Source organism: Ailuropoda melanoleuca, chromosome 10, assembly GCF_002007445.2.
Source record: "Ailuropoda melanoleuca isolate Jingjing chromosome 10, ASM200744v2, whole genome shotgun sequence".
Taxonomy (NCBI): domain Eukaryota; kingdom Metazoa; phylum Chordata; class Mammalia; order Carnivora; family Ursidae; genus Ailuropoda; species Ailuropoda melanoleuca.
The window spans coordinates 13,721,537-13,742,587 of record NC_048227.1 but is presented as its reverse complement, the minus strand read 5'-3'; the positions used below and the strand labels follow the sequence as shown (position 1 = coordinate 13,742,587).

At 40.8% G+C, this 21,051-nt stretch overlaps 1 protein-coding gene across 1 annotated transcript in view; it reads left to right on the top strand.

Moving 5' to 3' along the window:
• CALN1 (calneuron 1) overlaps positions 1 to 12,544 on the top strand; it is a 478,931-nt gene extending 466,387 nt beyond the window's left edge. Inside the window, exons 7-8 of the mRNA XM_034670029.1 lie at positions 4,774 to 4,852; positions 12,027 to 12,544. Of these exons, the coding sequence (XP_034525920.1) occupies positions 4,774 to 4,852; positions 12,027 to 12,042 (95 nt within the window). The 3' untranslated portion in view covers positions 12,043 to 12,544. The remainder of the gene's footprint in view (positions 1 to 4,773; positions 4,853 to 12,026) is intronic.
• The last annotated feature ends 8,507 nt before the right edge of the window (positions 12,545 to 21,051 follow it).

Genomic DNA, 21,051 nt, shown 5'->3' with positions numbered 1-21,051 from the left:
GGCTTCTTAGGCATAAAAAGAGACACCCGTTCCCTTCTATCAAGGAAGAAACAAAGGCCACCAAAAGCTAAATGGCTTGGTTAAGGGCACTAAGTGAGATCCTGCTTGATTTTGGACCAGAACCTTGGCCTTCTGACCCCAAACACCATGAAGGCATCTTATATTTTCTTTACTTTTCAAAAATGTCATCATACATTTTCCCAAATGTCTTGTACTTAAGGTAAAAAGCTGAGTTTCCATTTGGGTAGGCTCTCCCAGGAGACCCTCTTGTTAAGTGTCACATTTTATACACCTTCCCAGGGGAAACTTACAAGGTAAAATCACTAAGCATTTGTTATTGTTTAAAAATTCTAAAAATAGAGTGTTGTAGGCATAAAACACATGTTTTTCTCTCTGCTAAAGGGGGCCTCTGGCAAATTCCAGTGATAATGACTTGGATTTTATCCTCTCTGATCTGATTTTTGATTTTTTTTATTATAAAGGAGCATTTAGTCATGAATATTTATTCTCCTGGGGTAATTACCGCAGCAGGGAGTGTCCTGCACGATAAAAGTCCCACCAGGTGGCTGACAAAACTCTATGTCTCTGACCCCTGACCACAGAGATAATGAAACCTGAACATTGGCCCACACCTGGTAATATCTGAGGTAAAACAAAGCTCTCCCTCGAGTTATGAGCATACCTTTGAATCCCACTGGGATTTTTCCATAATTTTCGCGATAAGTGAATTTCAAAGGCTTTCTTTGTTCGTCTGTGGTCCAACCATGTGCCCAGTTAAAAAGCTGTTCCCATTGCTTCTCTGCCCTTTCTGGAACATTCATCTGTAAGTAGCTTAGCCTTGGGCTGCCTGGGCTGACGTGTGGACCTCAGGCCATGTTTCCAGGCGTATCTTACACACCTCGGTTTTATTTCAACCCAGCGCACCTACTTTAATCACTGCGCAGTGGGCAGGGGGAGGAAGCCGCTGTGTTCCAGCCTGCCCTGCTAAGCTCCCCCACATCCTGGAGCATCACACTTGGGGCCATGCTCCAGCCCCCAAGCGTCAGCCACTGTGTGGCCAGAAGGCTCTCCTGGCTTGAGAGATGTTCAGCAGTCAGCCCTGCAGCTGCGCTCAGAGCCAGCCAGGACCCTGCTCTCACTTGCCGATTTCCTAGGATGAAGAGGAAAGACGCAGGTGCCTCCATCCAGAAGAACTTCAGGGCTGTGCTAAGAGGCTGGCTCAGACCCTTTGGGGTTCATTGCCTGAAGTGGCAGGCCAGGGATCAGGAGTCATTCCCTTGAGTGGCCCCTAATAATTTATCTCAGGAAGTATTTCCTGGGAGTGGTCTCCAGGCTCTGGGCTGTCCCTGTAGCCTACAGCCCCTCTGCACAGCAGCAGAGACGTGTGGGGCTGCAGAGACCCCTGAAGGCTCTTGATGGGCTTCCCTCCTGCCTTTCCAATGCCAAAGCCATGGCTGCCAGGCTGTCCCTGGGAAGCAACGGGGTGGGAGGGGTGTATCCCGAGTAGATGACATTCCCCCTCCCCCGTTTTCCCTGAGATTAGTCTGGCTGGCAGCAAGGTAAAACTGAGCAGAAAGAGGGAATGGATTGTCTGCTGTGTGAATTATATCTCAACCAAGCTGTTATTAACATGAGCACAAAAGAAGCCTTGAACAAGAAAAAGAAGCAAGAGGTGGAGGCATGGGGATGGATGTGAAGCTCAGGCTGTGATCTGGGGCACCCGGCTTCTCCCAGTTGCCTTGGGCAGAAAGCCCTGCATCTCAGAAGCAATGGCAGACCAGGCATGAGCTCACCCCCCTGAGCAGGCTCGGCTCTTCCCAGCCTTTCGGAAGCGAGAGGAAGAGACCCGATCTTCACGTGGTTGTGCCTCCGTGGTCCAGGAACCATGTGGACTGGGTTCTTCTTGATCAGTGTCTCTCCCACTGCCAGCCCTCTGTTCCTTCCACCAGGCTTCTCTTCCAAGGATGAGGTGTTAAGTGGAGAAAAGGGATCTTGAGTGGGGGGCGGGCACTGAAGGGGTGTGCGGTGCCATCTTGGAAGGGAGGAATGGGGTGGTTGCGTGCGGGGCAGGGGCAGGCTATGCAGACTCCAGGTCATTTGTAACCATGGATGAACGAATGACCTCAGCCCTGTGACTAAAATAAGCTTCTTGGCCACACAGCAACTTCTTTTGCTCATCATTTTATTTCTAGCACCTAATATTGTGCCCAGCATATAGTTAAGTCTTCAATAAATGTCTGCTAAATAAACAAAGCAGATTGCCTCAAATTGCCCAGATTTCCACATTCTCTAGTGGCGACAATTCCTGTGCCTCTCCTCCTCGCCATCACCTTCCCTCATCTCCCATCCTTGCATCCGGGTTCCCACGCTTTTGTCCAAATCAGGGAAGCCCGTGTCCGTGTCCGTTGGTTTCTTTGTTCTTCCAGACTGTCTAGGAATTCTTCATCCTCTTCGATATGCCAGGTTCAGCCCCTTCAGCTTCTTGAAGCTGGCGTCCGGTGCCGAATAACTGGGCTCTCCTCTGGCTCTCCCGTCACTCTGCCTGAAAGCCACAGCATCCGTCCCCTTGGCTTGGTCTCAGCTGGGATCAGGGTCTTCACAGGTGTAACGCATAGCCCTCCTGGGCGGGGCTGGAAGCGATTCTGCCATCTGCTCCCTCCTCGCGCCTGCAGGTCTCCCTTAACACCTGCCGACCGCCAATCCCACCAGGTAGCACCAGCCTTCGTTATGTGGCCAGTGCTTTTGAGACCCATTTGGGTAACTGGCAAGTGCCAACCAGGTCCTAATAGGATGCAGATAGAAACATAAACAAGATCATGGGAGCCTATCGTCTAGTAGAAAGAACAGATAAGTAAGCCTCTGATTACAGCCCAGGGTCAAAAACGATTACAGCAATACAAAGGAGGGGCATCACTCAAGTTAAAACATGTTTTTATTTTGTTATGAAATATTTCAAAGACATAAAACAGACAACAGTGTACCTATCATCCACATTTAATAGACGTCAGTGTTTTGATTGAGATTTCTCTCTCTTGCTCTCACACTCTCCCTCCCTCCCCTTCCTTTACCTCTTCTCTCTCTCTTAAGAAATCAAACCTCAGGGGCGCCTGGGTGGCACAGCGGTTAAGCGTCTGCCTTCGGCTCAGGGCGTGATCCCGGCGTTACGGGATCCTATGAGCCTGCTTCTTCCTCTCCCTCTCCCCCTGCTTGTGTTCCCTCTCTCGCTGGCTGTCTCTATCTCTGTCGAATAAATAATAAAATCTTAAAAAAAGAAATCAAACCTCAAGATGCTGTGGATACTGTAGTTCAATTATATTATTCTCCATTCCCCTACCTCTTCTGATATGACCACTTTCTTGAAATTGCTTGTTCCCATTTATATTTATGTTTTTAAAGATTGTATTTATTTATTTGAGAGAGAGAGCACAAGCAGGGGCAGGGCAGAGGGAGAAGCAGACTCCCCACTGAGCAGAGAGCCCAATGCGCGGCTGTCCCAGGACCCCAGTTCCCTGACCTGAGCCAAAGGCAGATGCTTAAACAACCGAGCCACCCAGGCGCCACATTTGTATTTTTTGTAGGGGAATTCTTAGAGGGGCCAGACAAAGAAGTTAGCCAGGCAGAGGGGACAGTGCATTGCAGGCAGAGGGATCAGCATACGCAAAGCCCAGAGGCATGGCACTCTTGGCGGAGAGCCTCGTTGGAAGATTTCATATTAATCCAGGGGAGACATATGATGGTGGCCTTGGAAGGTGAGAGTGGGGATGGAGGAAGAAGGCAGGACCTGGAGAGATTGGGGAAAATGAGTCCACAGTGCCTGGTGGTTGATTTGGTAGGTGGCTTGATGGAGAAGAATGGCGAAAGCACAGCTAAGTTTCTGGTTCAAGAAGGGGTGGACGAGTCACTGAATATAATATGTCAGGATTAATTTGAGGAACTTTTAAGGTATCCAACTGACATCAGCTAGCAGACAGAGATTTGGGCTCCATAGCTTTGGCTGCAGAAAAACAAGGGGCAGTTTGGTCTGTCTGCCCTGGAAAAGCTAGAGAAAAAGGCAGCCCCCAACCAAGTTTGTTTTCCAGCCTTTCCAAGTCTTCCCTCCTTCTCCACCTTGTGGCCAGAGAGAAAACTGCAGCCTGTCTTGGTTTGTCACCACCATTGCAGTGTTGGGACAGCCCCACACCCAGAGTTAGGTCAAGGGCTCACTTTCCTTTCAGTTCTTCACTATCACGTGGACCCAGCCATCGGCCTGCCTCTGCAGGAACCAGGCAAATGACAAGGTTTCATGCCAGTGGCAGGCTGGAAGGTAGGAATAAAATCAAAGCCATTTCTGGGAGGGAAACAGGTGGGTGTCATGGAGACAGAGCGTGGTGCCTCAGTTTCCCCATTACAAGAAATCCTGCTGCTGGACGTTGTCCTTGTTTCCTTTGTAGCCACCAACATACCAGAAAATTTGGGCAGAACCTCTGTAGGGACCTCCTATGGTCTAAATGGGCAGTGGTGGTGGCTGTGGGACCAGAACACCATACTCAGAGCCTTGTTCTGAACCGCACGGCACAGCCTCGTTTAGGCCCCTTTACGATGTGCTCACTGAGGCAGTCGGTCGATCAAACTCTCAGCCATGAGCCCACGTCCCACCACCCACATCGCTAATCTTGACCTTCGCTCAATTATTTAACAGATTCATGGCCAAACCTGGGTTTTCACAAATGATTTCCAGGAAATGTGAGGGTTGAAATCAAGTTGAACTCCTGTGGTTTTGCTCCTTCCCTTAAGGTTCCTCTGTGATTTCTGGAAGATCTTGCTCCTCGGACTTCAGCAGCCTCTGCTGGTTTGGACTCTGGGAAGCTCCGAGGTAATCTATCCTATTAAACCCAGATGGAATGTTGGCAAGAGTCAACATCGGCCCCCACAAAAGAATAGTTTATCTTGCCTAAGAAGTAGAAAATCAAATATCCATATCACTGGAGCGTATTTTCTTTGCTTGACTTTCTGAAATAATATGCTTTGAACTCCCTTCCCAGAGGTTAAAGAAAAAAAAAAAAGGGAAATTTCTTTGGTTGACTCATTTTGGCAAGACCACTGCCCCTGTCTTCTCTCAGCAAGTTTGGAGACTTCAGAACTTTTAGGAGGGTGTTTGAGCCCCCAGCCAATTCTCAAATGTCCTCAGTGCAACCACATATTACCACACGTCACATATCCAAGCCCTGAGACTCCGTTTACACCCACTTGTCAGGATAGAAACCTTTCGTGTGAGGACGGATGTGAAACATGAGACCCTCACAACACGGTCTGGTTCCTGGAATAACTTCTGGCTGCAGAATGTTCCTTAGTTTCCAAATGCATTAGTTCCCCCTTATATGTGGGGGACATATCCCAAGACCCCCCAGTGAATGCCTGAAACCACACATAGTACCAAACCCTATGTATACTATGGATTTTCCTATCTGTGCCTACCTATGATAAAATTTAATGTCTAAATTAAGTACAGTAAGAGATTAACAATAATAATAAAAATATATTATGACAATATATGTAATAAATATAGGCATGTGGTCTCTCTCTTTGTCTTTCTCAAAATGTCTTATTTTACTGCACTCACCCTTCTTCTTGTGGTGAAGTGAGATGATAAAATGCCTACTTGATGAGATGAAGTGAGGTGAATGATGTAGGCCTCATGACATCGCATTGGGCGACTATCATCTGCTTTCAGACCCCAGCTGATACCGGCAACTGAAATGAGAGAAAGTGAAACCATGGATAAGGGGAAACTGCTATATATCTCAGCTTAACTATTTATATACTCAGGCAGATTCGTAACTGCCTGACAAGTTTCCTGTCTGCCATTGCACAAAGAAAAGAAAGACAGCTATTCATGAGGGACTTCTAGTGTCTTATCATGGGATTTGTTTCCCCCATGCTTTTCCTTACTTCATTGTTTATCTTCATGTAAAAGCCACTCAAGAAGTGATACGCATTGCTCAAAAAGAGCATGGTCCTTCTCCTGAGTTTCCATTAAAATAATCATGAAGATGTAAAAACAGAAGGGAAGATACAACACTGGAAACCAAAGATAAGAGTTTAGAGGGAAGCTTCTTTTCTTTCCTTTTTTCTTTTTTTAAAGATTTTATTTATTTATTTGACAGAGAGAGACAGCCAGAGAGAGAGGGAACATAAGCAGGGGGAGTGGGAGAGGAAGAAGCAGGCTCCTAGTGGAGGAGACTGATGTGGGGCTCGATCCCAGAATGCTGGGATCACGCCCTGAGCCAAAGGCAGATGCTTAACCGCTGCGCCACCCAGGCGCCCCCCCGCTTTTTAACATCTTATTTATTTATTTGACACAGAGAGAGAGAGAGAGAGAGAGAGAGAGAGCATAAGCAGGGGGAGCGGCAGAGGGAAAGGGAGACAAGCAGACTTCCCGCTGAGCAGGGAGCCCAATGTGGGACTTGATCCCAGAACCCTGGGATCATGACCCGAGCTGAAGACAGATGCTTAACTGAGCCACCCAGGCGCCCCCATCTCTCTGATTTAATAAAGGTCCCTTATCTTCACGACTCCCTACAACTGTGGTGTAGGGGAGCCAGAAACTCTCCATCATAGGGACATTTGCTATATCCTCCTTGAACTCGTCTGGGGAACACAGACTAGGGCCTGTTTCTATCATCAGAAACCATGAAGGCCAAAAGCTAATAGTATGATATACTGGAAGTGCTGAAAGAAAAAAACTCAATTGCAAATTTTATATCTACAGAAACTAGACAGTATAAATGCATTTTTGTTTGTACCTCTTTTTTTCTGATTTAAAAGACAGCTGCATAAAGGCAATAATTGTAAATCTATGTTGATGGGCTCATGATGTGTAAAGGTATAATTTATAACAATGATAGCCTGGGGAATCCAAGATATTAGAGGAGCAAAATTTTTGTATACTATTGAAACTGAGTCGGTATTAATCTGAACTAATTTATTATAAATTAAGATATTAATTGCAATTCCCAGGGAAACCACTCAGGAAATAACCCCCAAAATATACTGGGAAAATCATCTCTAACACAAAAGAAGGCAGATAGTAATGGAGGATTTAGGAACAAAAAAGACATATAGGAATGAGTACTAAAATGACAGAGACTCTTTCTTGTTGCTAAGTACATTTAAACGTAAATGGATTAAATTCTCTAAAAGGTAGAGATTGGCAGAATGGATTTACAAAAATAATCCAACTATAGGCTGTCTGCAAGAGACTTGTTATAGATTCAAAGTTACAAATCATAAGTAAAAGAATGTGAAAAGTTATCCCTTGTAGGATATCACAGAACATGGTGGAATAAGGAGATCCAGAAATCTGTCTTCCAGCTAAGCAAGTATTGAGCTGGCAGAAACTATCTGAAATAACTAGTTTAGAACTCTGACATCTACTTGAACACTTGTGGTGTCCATGGAAGAGCTTGCTAAAAAACCTAATAAGTTTCAATAAATTCTAGTGAATTATAGCCTTCTGCATAGTGGTTACCTCCAGCCCCACAGTAGGCAGCTGTGGGGAGAGCAGTCAGCATTCTGGGTGTGGCTTCTTGGAGCCAACATGGGCAATAAGAATCTTGTCCTCCAAATACCAGGGTTGTGTGTTTTAAATTCTGATAGTTGCTTTTGATTGGTGAGGGGCCAGCACAGAGGGACTGGCTGCTGTTTCAAACCTCAATGAAGGAAATGGTTCCCAGAGAATTTAAAGAGATAGTACTTGTGAGATTTCTTTTCCTTTTTTTGGAGCCAGACATTGAAAGAAATTTTTTTCACTGGCTGACCATAGAGATAATGGAACAGAAACTTCAATGACCACATACAACAAAGAATACACACTTTGGAAATCTATTTTGGAAAAGTCACAAATGGAAGTCTACAGCCCTCAACAAGCAAGATTTGGCGATCTCTGAGGAATGGGAATATTAGATCGCCAGAGTTTCAACAACATTAATACTGCAGATGTCCAGTTCCCACCAAAAATTACAAAATGTACAAAGAAACAGGAAAGTTTGGCCCATTCACAGGGGAAAAAAATAATGTGACAGAAACAATCCCTGAGGAATCACAGATATTGGAAACATCAGTTCAAGATTGTTAAAATAACTTCAATAGCTAAAGAAAACCATGGACCAAAAACTAAAGGAAATCAGGAAAACAGTGTATGAACAAGGAACAATATCATTAAAGAGAAATTATAAAAAGGAATCCAACAAATTCTGGAGATGAATAATCCAATAACTGAAATGAAAACCTCACTGGCAGGGCTCAACAGCAGATCTGACCAGACAGATGAAAGAATTGGCAAACTTGGAGATAAAAACTTTAAAATTATCCAGTCTGAGGAACAGAAAAAAAGAACAACAACAACAAATGAACAGAGACAAAGAGACCTATAGGACTCCATTGAACATACTAACATGCGCACTGCAAGAGTCCCAGGTGGAGAAGAGAGAGAGATGAAGGGGAAGGAAATCCATTTGAAGAAAGAATGGTCCAAAATTTCCCAAATCTGAGGAAAAACATGAATATACACATTCAGGAACTTCAGCCACCTCCAAGGAGGATAAAATCAAGCAGATTCACATCAAGAAACATCATACTCAAACTGTCAAAATTCAAAGACAAAAAGAGAATTTTGATAACAGCAAGAGAGAAACAACTCATCGTGTACAAGGAATGTCCAATAAGATTAACAGCTGATTTCTCCTTAGAAACCATAGAGACCAATCAGATGATTCTCCTTTAAAGCCCAAGGAGAAAATATTTGTCAATCAAGAATTCTATATGTAGCAAAACTAGTTACTAAGAATGAAGAAATCCAGACATTTTCAGATAGTCAAAAGCTGAAGAAACTTATTACTAGTGGGCCTGCCATATAAGAAATACTAAAGGGAGTCCCTCTTGAGGAATTGAAAGAACACTAAACATTAACTTGAAGCTATTAAAAAAAAAGAATACTAGTAATGTTAGCTACATAGGCAAATATGAAATCCAGTATTATTGTACTTTTGCTATGGTTTGCAAATTCCATTTCTTCTATATGATTTAAATAAGCAATAAATAATAAGCATAAAATAATAATTATAAATCTATGTCACTGAGAATGCAGTGTATAAAGACAAAATTTGGGACAATAAAAATATAAAGGGAAAGGGAAGGAAATGTATAAAAATAGAGTATATGCTATGAAAATAATTTTTTATTATTCAATCTAGGTTGTTACTAGCATAAGATATTAATTATAATCCCTAAGTAATTCTTAAGAAAAGAACTAAAAGAAAAATAAAGAAAATGAAACAAGGGAATCAAAATAGTGCACTGTAAAAAAACCCTAAGCAATAAAAAGGAAATAACGGAGGAATTGAAGAACAAAAAAAACATATAAGTGACACATAAAATTAAGTAGATAAATGACAGAAGTAAATTCTTTTTTATTAGTAATCACATTAAATATAAATGAATTAAACCCTCTTGTTAAAGTGTAGAGATAAACAGACTAGATAATAAAATAGGATCCATTCAAATGCTATCTACAAGAGAATAATGTTAGACATAAAGAGATTGAAAGCAAATAATAATTTGGACATAAAGAGATTGAAAGCAAAAAAATGAAAAAAGATATTCTATGAAAATAGTATCCAAATGGGAGCTGGGTGGTTATACTAATATGAGGATTTAAATAGGCTTTAAATTAAAAAAATAGGCTTTAATTTTTTTAAAGTTTATGAAGACAAAGAAGATCATTATATATTGACAAAATGTTTGATACATAAAGAAGATATAACAAGTATAAACATATACAGACCTAATAACAGAGCCCCCAAACATTTTAAGGAAAAAAAAGGAAAGAAAGAAATTAAGAGAGAAAGAAGAAAGAAAGGAAAGAAAGGAAAGAAAGGAAAGAAAGAAAGAAAGAAGAAAGAAGAAAGAAAGGAAAAAGAAAGAAAGGAAGAAAGAAAAGCAGAATTGAAAGAAGAAATAGACAGTTCTTTAATAATAGTTGGAGAATTCAGTAGCCCACTTTCAATAATCCAGGACCAGATGGTCCCACTGGTCAGTTCTAGCATTCATTTAAAGAAGTATTAACACCAATCATCCTCAAAATATTCCAGTCAATGAGGAGAAACACTTCACCTCTCATTGTATGAGACCAGCATTAACCTGATTCCAAAGCTAGTCAAAGAGTTCACAATAAAAAGGGAACTGCCAACCAATATCCATTATAAATATACAGCACAAAAGCCCTCAACAAACTGGTAAACCACATCTAACAGCATATAAAAAGGATTATACACCATGACCAAGTGAGTTTTATCTTAAGAATGCAAGGTTGATTTAACATCAAAGGAATCAGTTAGTGTAATACACCATATAGATAGCATAAAATACAGAATCCTCATGATCATGCCAATAGTTGCAGAAAAGGCATTTGATAAAATTCAACATCCTATTTTATATTAAAGACACCCAACAAATTAGGAATAGAAGGGAGCTTTCTCAACCTGCAAAAAACCCATAGCTAATAGGGTACTTAATGATGAAAGATCAAAAAACTTTCCCTCTAACCTCAGGAATGAGACAAAGACGTACATTCTTACCACTTCTTATAAATATTGTACAGGAAGTTTTAGGGCAATTAGGGGAGAAAAGAAATTAGAAGTATCCAGTCTAGGAAGGAAGAAGTAAAACTATCTCTAAACATGCCATTTTAATGATCAGAAGATTTAATATTTTCAAGATGGCAATATCCTCAAATTATCTATAGATTCAACACAATCCATACCAAAATCCCCATATGGCTTTCTTGCAGAAATTGACCAGCTGATCCTAAAATTCATATGGAAATACAAGGTACCCCAAGGGGTCAAAACAATCTTGAAAAAAAAGTTGGAGAATTCACACATTCACATTTCAAAACTATCAAATGATAATAAGCAATACATTGATACTGGCACAATAATGGACGTATATATCAATGAAATAGAATTCAAAGTCCATAAATAAACTATGCTTATGGTCAACTGATTTTCAACAAGGATGCGATAAAATTCAGTGGGAAGAAGAACAGTCTTTCCAATAACGGTGCTGGGACAACTACATATACACATGCAGAATAATAAATTTGCACCCTACCTCACACCATTCAGAAAAAAATTACTCAAAATGAATCAGAGACCTTAATATAAAACCTAAAACTATAAAATTCTCAGAAGAGAACATAAGAGTAAATCTTTGTGACCTTGGTTTTGGCTAGGCCTGGGGTGCTGGTTATATTCTTTTTCTCTAAATAGGTGAGAGACCACAAAATGTTCATTGGGCAGTAATAGAAAACCTGTATATTTATGTTTTATAAACTTATTGCATGCTTATTCAATTTCACTGTTTACAAAATTAAAAAGACAACAGTGTAAGATATCCTACCTCACACCATTAAAAACATTAATTTGAAACGTATCATACATAGTTTTCTCTGGGGAAGATTAAATAATAAACCTTCAGTAAGAAAATATAGGAAAATTCTTTAGGACCTCACAAATCACTGAGGAGATCATAGATTGGTATTGTATATCCAGAGAAAGCTTGCTGTCTTTGGCCTTAAATTTATATATACTCTTTAGGGGTGCCTGGCTGGCTCAGTTGGTAGAGCATATAACTCTTGATCTTGGGGTCATGAGTTTGAGCCCCACAATGGGTGTAGAGATTATTTGAAAATAAAATCTTAAAAAAAATTATATATACCCTTTAACCCAACTATTTCATTTCTTCTTACAAGAATATTCATCACAGTATTATTTCTGATATAAAAATTTGGGAAGCAGTTTCTATGTCTCAATCATGAGTTTATTAAACAAACTATTAAATATCCATACAGTAGATTGTAATGCAGCTCCTAAACTTGTCGAATATTTAATGCATAAAAATATTTACAAATAATGTGTAAAAACCATGTTCAATGTATGTAAAATGTATTTTTATTTTATTTTCATATCCATGTTTTTTTCTCTGTATAGACAGGAACCTTCATAACTAATCACAAAAATGGAGGACCCACGTCTCCCTCCCCTCCCACTTTCAGAATCCTGGTTAAATGTCATCAGAGGCAGAGAAAGGCCATCAGAGACCCTGTGGTTTTGACAAGTGTCCAGAAGATAGAAGGGAGGTTATATTGGTGGGTAAATGAACTCACAGGGAGTCCAAGCACCAGAGGCTGGGGACAGAGCTGCAGGGAAGAGAATGTATATTGCTGGATAGACATGGAGAGACCCTAAGGTTAAGTTCCATCTGCAGAATGTATGCTGGGTCGTTATGCAGAGAATGTAAAGGACTATTTACAGAATGACTTTGTAAGTTGGCCCCACCCATTTAAGACAATATGGGAGTTAATTTTTACCATATAATTTACCAAAAATAAATGGTAAATCGCACTGTCAGTGTTAATAACAGTGTGGAAAATGACGTCACTGATATCTTCATATATTTTTGGTAAAGCTATCAACTGGAGAGCAGTTTTTGGAAGGTAGTTTGTCAGTACTTATGAAAAATTTAAATATATGTATTATTCAACCAGCACTTCCACTTCTGGCTTTTAGACATCTGTCCTACTCAGTGGGCATAAAGCTACATGATAAGATGTGCATCATGGCATTTTTTAGAAGAGAAAAAAAATTGAAGCTCAAATGTCCATCAGCAGGGCAATTATTAAATACTTGATGGTATACCCATTCTGGGGCGTTTTTCTCAACTTTTAGAAATAATCATTTATGTACAGACACAAAAGGATTTCTAATAAATATTGTTAAGTTGTAGAACAGTAAATGCTGTGTCAACCAATTAATGGAAAAAGACTCAATTATACACTTTTAATTTGTGAATATCTACTGATATAAAGCATGCCTAAGGATGTATACCAAATTATTAACAGTAATTCCCCCTGAGGAGAGGAGTTGGGATAATGGAGGAGATTTAATTTTTAATTCCATGCCCTTCTGTATTTCATGTTTTATTTCAATTAGAAAATACTGACTTTTGTTTAAAATTTTATAAAAACACACCACAATTACATTCATAGATCACTGATATACTTTTATTAAATTAAGCAGTGGGAAAAAATTTGCTAAGCTGAAGAGTCCAACTAGGGAGAGGGCTTCTCTTTTTTGAATTTCAAGGATAAAGTAAGAAGTCTTATATGTCTACAAATAAATAATAAAAAAAGAGGTGATTTACCTCCAAGGGAAAATAAATATCGGAAAACAATATAGTACTGTCTGTATTAGGGCTGTCTGATAGACCTTTCTATAATAAGAATGTTCTATATCTGTGCTGTTCAATACAGAAGCCACAAGTCACACGTGGCTGTCACATGGCTATCAAGCACTCAAAATGTGGCCAGTGCAAATGAAGAACTGATGATTTCATTTAATTAATTTTAATTCTTCTAAATTGAAATTTACACAGCCACACGTGGCTCGTGGTTACTGTACCAGAAATAATGGAGGGCACGTATTGCACGGTGCACTGGGTGTTATATGCAAGTAATAAATCATGGAACTTTAAAAAAAAATAAATAAATTTATAAAGAAAAAAAATAAAAACATTTATTCAAGGAAAAAAAAAAAGAAAGAATGTACACTTAAAAACAATCAGGTTGTATACCAACAACCTGAGAAAGAACTCAAACTTATCAGCTCAAATATGAAGGACTTGCATAAAAGGACCAGTGGTGAAGCCCAAGAGACTTCAGTAAAGCCAGTGTGAAATAATTGTGGCCCCAACTCCCCATAATGAAAGAGATCTATATAGTAAAATGAGAGCAAAATGTAATAACATTAAAAATGATTACTATAAGCACTTTGCTAAGTATTTTTTTTATCTCATTGAATCCTAAGAATCACCATATGAAACAGATTTTATTATTAAATCCTGATAGGTCAGCAAAACAATGGGGGTTTAAAGAATTTAACTATCATTCACAAGTTCACACAAATCATGAAAGTAGCAGATCCTTGATTTAAATGTAATTCTGGGGGCACCTGGGCAGCACAGCAGTTAAGTGTCTGCCTTCGGCTCAGGGCGTGATCCCAGCGCTATGGGATTGAGCACCACATCAGGCTCTTCTGCTATGAGCCTGCTTCTTCCTCTCCCTCCCCCTGCTTGTGTTCCCTCTCTCGCTGGCTGTCTCTATCTCTGTCGAATAAATAAATAAAATCTTTTAAAAAAAAATAAATGTAATTCTGTGTGACTCTCAGATTAAATTAAGGAAGACAAGGAAGAGATGGGAAGGGAAGATGTTAAGAAAAGACACTTTTTCCCCTTCATTTGATATAAAAGGAGAAAAAGCTTACAGATATTTCTTAACTTGTAATTATAGAAATACAAATTTAAGAATGTGTTTTTAAAATGTAATACTGGTTTCAAAAAGACATAAACATCTAAAAATACTGCAAGATGTAATAGTAAACTGAAACTCTGCAATGGTTATTTTGAAACAGACATGTCAATATGAACTCATGATTTCTCATTTTAACATATCCCCTGGCTTTGGGGCACTTGGGTGTCACAGACCATTAAACGTCTGATTTTTGGTTTTCAGCTCAGGTCGTGATCTCCGGGTCATGGGATCAAGCCCTGTGTGGGGCTTTTGCTCCGTGCGTGCACAGTCTGCTTAAGATTCTCTCTCCCTCTCCCTCCCCGTCTGCCCATTCCCTCAAATAAATAAATAAATCTTAAAAAACACAAAAAACAAAACCACAACAACCCATACACCCTGGCTTTTTCCACAAAAAGGGTATAGAAGGAAAGATGTTCTTACAGCAATGAGGACACCTGGTGACCAGAGCTTGCTTTCTAAATGCTACCAAAAGGAACCAGGTTGACTCTAGAGCAGGGCTGGGAAAATACAAAGTGAATCCTGGAATACTGTTGTGCCAGCTTATTAAGCAAATTTCAAAGAATAGTGGAGGTGCACCAGAGTTCAGCAGGAAGGGATATGACGGGCCAAATCTGGAAGAATCTAAACATCAAAGAGAAAAGAGAGACTATGATTGCCTTTAACACAATGAATAAAAAATTATGAGTTAGTAGTCACGGTGGCAGAGAGAGTTGGGGAGGGGGAAGCAGAGAGGCAAAAAAAGAAAGCAAAGATGGGAAACTGTTAATTATTGAGTTTAGATCAAGGGTATATATGTGTTCATTTCACTCTTTCACTATTTCTACATATCTAAAACTTTAAAGATATGGAAGAGAGGACAACAGTAATTAAAATTTATATAACAAAAAGCAGATAACAAGTATACATTTAAAAAATCTAAAGCCACATGACAAATGAGCTCCCTACTAGAGAGAGGAAAAGCTTATCATTAAGATCCACAAAAAATATACGAGATAAAGTGGAGTAACTAGGACTGATCATTGTCCATGAAATCATAACAAAATCAGACAAAAGGACAAATGTGTGACACCTTGGCTCTAAGACACTGGACATCAGACAGAGCCTAGTGAACTTCCTGACTTGAAAAATTGGAGCTGGACACTTGCAGATGGCAGGGGGCAAGGCAGTTCACAGGCAGAGGACCAAAGAGGAAACAGCTACACAGAGAGGACCATAAGGACCTGTAGAGAAATTCCTGTAGGATCCAGTTGCTGATTGTCGAATGTGTGTAAGGACACTATCAGATTCTGGGAGTCAAATTCTCAAATAATGCCTCTTTCCAACATCCAGGGTAGAAACCTCATAATTCACCAATTATGAAAACCAATTCAAGTACTGTATTAGTTTTTTAGGACTCCTGTAACAAATTATCACAAAATAGGGGCCTTAATGCAGCAGAAATGTGTTTCTGCACAGTTCTGGAGGCTGAAAGTCTTAAGGGAAGATGTTGGTGGGACCATGCTCCCTCCGAAGGTTCTAGGGAAAAATGCTCCCTTCTCTCTTTCTAGCTTCTGGTGACACCAGCACTCCTTGGCAATCCCTGGCGTGCAGCTACATGACTCCAACTTCTCCCTCTGCCTCCACATGGCCATCATTCCTGTATCTATCTGTTTCCTCTTCTTATTAAGACACAAGCCATTGGAGTCAGGGCCCACCCTAATTCAATATGACCTCATCTTAACAAATTACATCTGCTAAGGCTCTATTTCCAAATAATGTCATATTCTGAGGTTCCAGATTGACATGAATTTTGGGAGGGGAGACATTATTCAACCCAATAAAAGTACTAAGCAGGGTCTTGCCTCACCAGTGGGGAAAAGTTAACCCTAGACCAAAATGCCGATTTGGTCCCACCTAACAAATCTTAAAAGCAAGATCAAAATGTTGACTCTTTCGAGGCTAACTCAAGAGTATTCCAGAACAAAGTCCAAACATTTTGTTAGTAATAAAAAATATCCAACAACTAGGGGCGCCTGGGTGGCACAGCGGTTAAGCGTCTGCCTTCAGCTCAGGACGTGATCCCAGCGTTATGGGATCGAGCCCCACATCAGGCTCCTCTGCTATGAGCCTGCTTCTTCCTCTCCCACTCCCCCTGCTTGTGTCCCCTCTCTCGCTGGCTGTCTCTATCTCTGTCAAATAAATAAATAAAATCTTTAAAAAAAAATATCCAACAACTAACAAGGTAGAATTCACAATATTGGTCATCAAATAGAAAATTATATTTGAAGAAATAATGTGTAATACTCCCCCAAATTTGACAAAAACTATAAACCCTAGATCCAAGCGCAAAAAGAAAGAGTCTTATACTATGTTGCTTAAATCTGGTGATAAAGAGATTTAAGCATCCCAGGGGGGAAAAGATATTACATACAAAGAACCAAATAAGAATAATTGCAGATATCAGGAAGCAGTGTAGAAATGCTTGAAGATATATATTTAAAATCCAGAAAAGAAAGATCTGCTCACCTGGAATTTTTTATGCAGTGAAAATATCTTTCAAAGACAAAGACAAAATAATGAGTTTTCAGATATACCAAGGCTGAACGAATTTGTCACCAGCAGACATACTCTATAAGAAATGTAAAGTAGTCCTTAAAGCAGAAGAAAATAATAAAGATCAAGCAGGAAAATGAATGAAAAAGAAAACAGAAAAATAGTAGAGGAAATAAATGAAACCAAAAGCTGGTTTTTGGCGAAGAGTAATAAAACTGACAAACTTCTAGTCAGGCTGAGAAAGAAAAGAAGAAAGAAGACACAAATTGCCAATATCAGGAATGAAAAGGTGATTATTACTACAGATTTAAATAGGTATTAGAAGGGTGAGTTTTTAGTTAAAAACTCCAGCCTCAGGGGTGCCTAGGTGGCACAGCGGTTAAGCATCTGCCTTCGGCTCAGGGCGTGATCCCGGCATTATGGGATCGAGCCCCATGTCAGGCTCTTCTGCTATGAGCCTGCTTCTTCCTCTCCCACTCCCCCTGCTTGTGTTCCCTCTCTCACTGGCTGTCTCTATCTCTGTCAAATAAATAAATAAAATATTAAAAAAAAACCCAGCCTCAAATAGCTTCAGTAGTAAATTTTACCAAACATTTAAAGAAGCATTAATACCAAAACTACACAAACTCTTCCAGAAAATTGAAAAGGATAGAATAATTCCCAACCTTTTCCATGAGGCCAGAATTACCCCAAAACTAAAACTAGAAGACATTAAAAACAAAACAAAATAAAAAACTACAAACCGATATCCTTCATTAACTTATATGCAAAAAATTTAATGAAACATTAGGAAATAAAATCCAATATAAAAAATAACACATCATAACCAGCAGGGGTTTATCCCAGAAATGCAAGCTTGGTTTATCATTTGAAAATCAATCCATGTGAAATTATCATGATTACAAACTAAAAAAGAAAAGCACATCACGATTTCAATAGATGCAGAAAAATCATGTGACAAAAACCCAAATCCATTCTTGATAAAGACTTTTAGCAAAGGGGGCACCTGGGTGGCACAGTCGTTAAGCATCTGCCTTTGGCTCAGGGTGTGATCCCGGCGTTACGGGATCGAGTCCCACATCAGGCTCCTCCGCTATGAGCCTGCTTCTTCCTCTCCCACTCCCCCTGCTTGTGTTCCCTCTCTCACTGGCTGTCTCTATCTCTGTCAAATAAATAAATAAAATATTAAAAAAAAACCCAGCCTCAAATAGCTTCAGTAGTAAATTTTACCAAACATTTAAAGAAGCATTAATACCAAAACTACACAAACTCTTCCAGAAAATTGAAAAGGATAGAATAATTCCCAACCTTTTCCATGAGGCCAGAATTACCCCAAAACTAAAACTAGAAGACATTAAAAACAAAACAAAATAAAAAACTACAAACCGATATCCTTCATTAACTTATATGCAAAAAATTTAATGAAACATTAGGAAATAAAATCCAATATAAAAAATAACACATCATAACCAGCAGGGGTTTATCCCAGAAATGCAAGCTTGGTTTATCATTTGAAAATCAATCCATGTGAAATTATCATGATTACAAACTAAAAAAGAAAAGCACATCACGATTTCAATAGATGCAGAAAAATCATGTGACAAAAACCCAAATCCATTCTTGATAAAGACTTTTAGCAAAGGGGGCACCTGGGTGGCACAGTCGTTAAGCATCTGCCTTTGGCTCAGGGTGTGATCCCGGCGTTACGGGATCGAGTCCCACATCAGGCTCCTCCACTATGAGCCTGCTTCTTTCTCTCCCACTCCCCCTGCTTGTGTTCCCTCTCTCACTGGCTGTCTCTATCTCTGTCAAATAAATAAATAAAATCTTTAAAAAAAAAAAAAGACTTTTAGCAAAGTAGAAATATATGGGAGATAAAAAGTAGTTACAAAAAACCTGCAGCTAATATTCAGACGTAATGGTATTAGACAGAATACTTTTGTGCTAAGATCAGGCACAAGACAAAGATGTTCATTCTCACCATTTCTATTCAGTCTTGTATTGGAGGCTTTAGCCAGTGCAATTAGGCAAGAAAAAGAAATAAAATACATCCAGAAGAGAAAGGAAAAAGAAAGATGCCTTTATTTGCAAAAGACATGATTATCTACATGGAAAATCTGATAAAAGCTACTAGACTTTAGCAAGACTGGAGGGTCACACCTTTGGTAGCAGTTTTCTTAGTTCACTGCTGCCTTCTGTGCCTGCAAGCTCTTTCCTCAATGTCTCTACGGCTTGGAGCTCCTGCCAGTAGACCAGTTGCCTCAACCACAAGCTACGACAGGGCACCTTCCCCTACCATTCTGTGGGCTCCACACCTGCCAGGACTTAAAAGGTGCAACTGGAGGCCCCCAAACCCAATGCCAAACTTCCTTCCACACTGTCAGCTCCACGAGGGAAGGGATTTATTGAGTTTACTGCTCTATTCCCAGCACTTACAGCAGTATCTTGAACACAGAAGGTGCTCAAGTAATTACGGAATACATTTCAACCAGCTCCTGTTTTTTCGTCATAAGGCCATTTTGCTCTCTCTGGATCTAGAATGTGCCACAGAGAGTCACAGAAGTCATAGGAAGGCATCATCGAAAGGAGTAGTTTGGAGTATCTCATTGTACAGGCTCAGAGAGAAGTGTCAAGCTCAAGATCATGTGCCAAGTAGCTAATGGCACAACTGGGACATGAACCAGGTCCCCCGAGTCCTGGCCCTGCCTTTTCCCTCACAGCTTCTCCCAGCAATCTGGAAGGTGCAGAATCTCACTTCCCAGAATGGTCTCAATCCAGGCAATGAGGATGTTGATGAGTTTGCTCAAAATGTAGCCCAGGGAATGTCACTGTTAGAGATCATCCCTCCCTTGGGCTCTCCAGCCCAAACTCCTAACCCTTAGCAGTAGGATTCCGATTGCCAGCTCGGGCTGTGGACCTGGGGAGGGAATGAGCTCATTCCTGTGGAGGGTGAAGAGGGACATTGTCCTGGAGAAGGAAGGTTCTCAAGACAATGTGGGAGATGGGGAGAAAGGCTGAAGGGAAAGTCATTCCAGCTGGCAGAAGCTGCTATCAATCAGTCAACACAACCGCCACCAGATGGGTGGGGGGCAAAGAGGGGAGAGGAGAACCAGAGGAACAAGGGGATAGAGGCAGGGCAGAGAGAGACAGAAGCCCCTCTGCTTGTCATGCCTATTATCCACGAGGGGCTCGACAGGCTCATAAGTCTTCGAGGGGGGCTGTCCCCCAAATATCACTCCATGCCCGAGACCATGCTTGTCATTTCACTATGAGATATAAGTTGAGTGGGGACTTTTCCATTTCCAGGAGTCTCTTATGAGAATGCAAATATTTCTTAGCAGGAATTAGATGCCAGAGGTTCCCAACTCTGCTGCACATTCTAATTATCTGGGGAACTTTGAAAAAATACTGTTGCAGTGCTCTCCCGCAGACCAATTACATCAGAATGGGGAGGGGGAGGAGGAGTGCCCAGACCATAATATTTTAAAGCTCCCCAGGCAGTTGTAGTCTGAACCAGGGAAGGTTGAAAACCTGGACTATTTGACTACTTGAAAGTCAGCAGAAAAGAACGTTAGCAATCATGGGAGCCTTTCTGGCGGATGGGGAAACTGAGGCCCGGGGAATCTGCGTCAGAGACCAAGGCTGGAGCGGTGCCCAGAGTCGCTCTGCTCCCTCCTCCATCGAAGTTGTCTCTGGACGCTCTAAGAACAGGATACTGAGGAAGGGGAAGTGAGAAGCACGGGGTGGATGGGAGAGCCAGGTGTGAGGCTCCTGGGGTGGGACAGGGTGCCAGGCTGGCACCAAGAACACCCCCCAGATTCACTATTTTGTCCACAGGGTGCTGGCGAGCATTGGGGTTTGGGGCACAAGGCTTCTTCCCTCCCTTGCTTCCTCTTTTCTACCTTCCCCTTTTCCCTAGATGGCCTTTAGACTCAGGCTGGCAGCGTCCCTCCTATTGGAGGACAGACTTCTGCCCACACCAACAACCTGGACACATCAGGACCCTGGGGGAATACGCTTCTCCCAGCCACCCTGCAGGTCGCGGGTCCCCAGTTCTCCCAGGTCACCCTTAAAGGTGGAAACCCACGGTGGGCAGAGAATCAGGCAGATGGCCA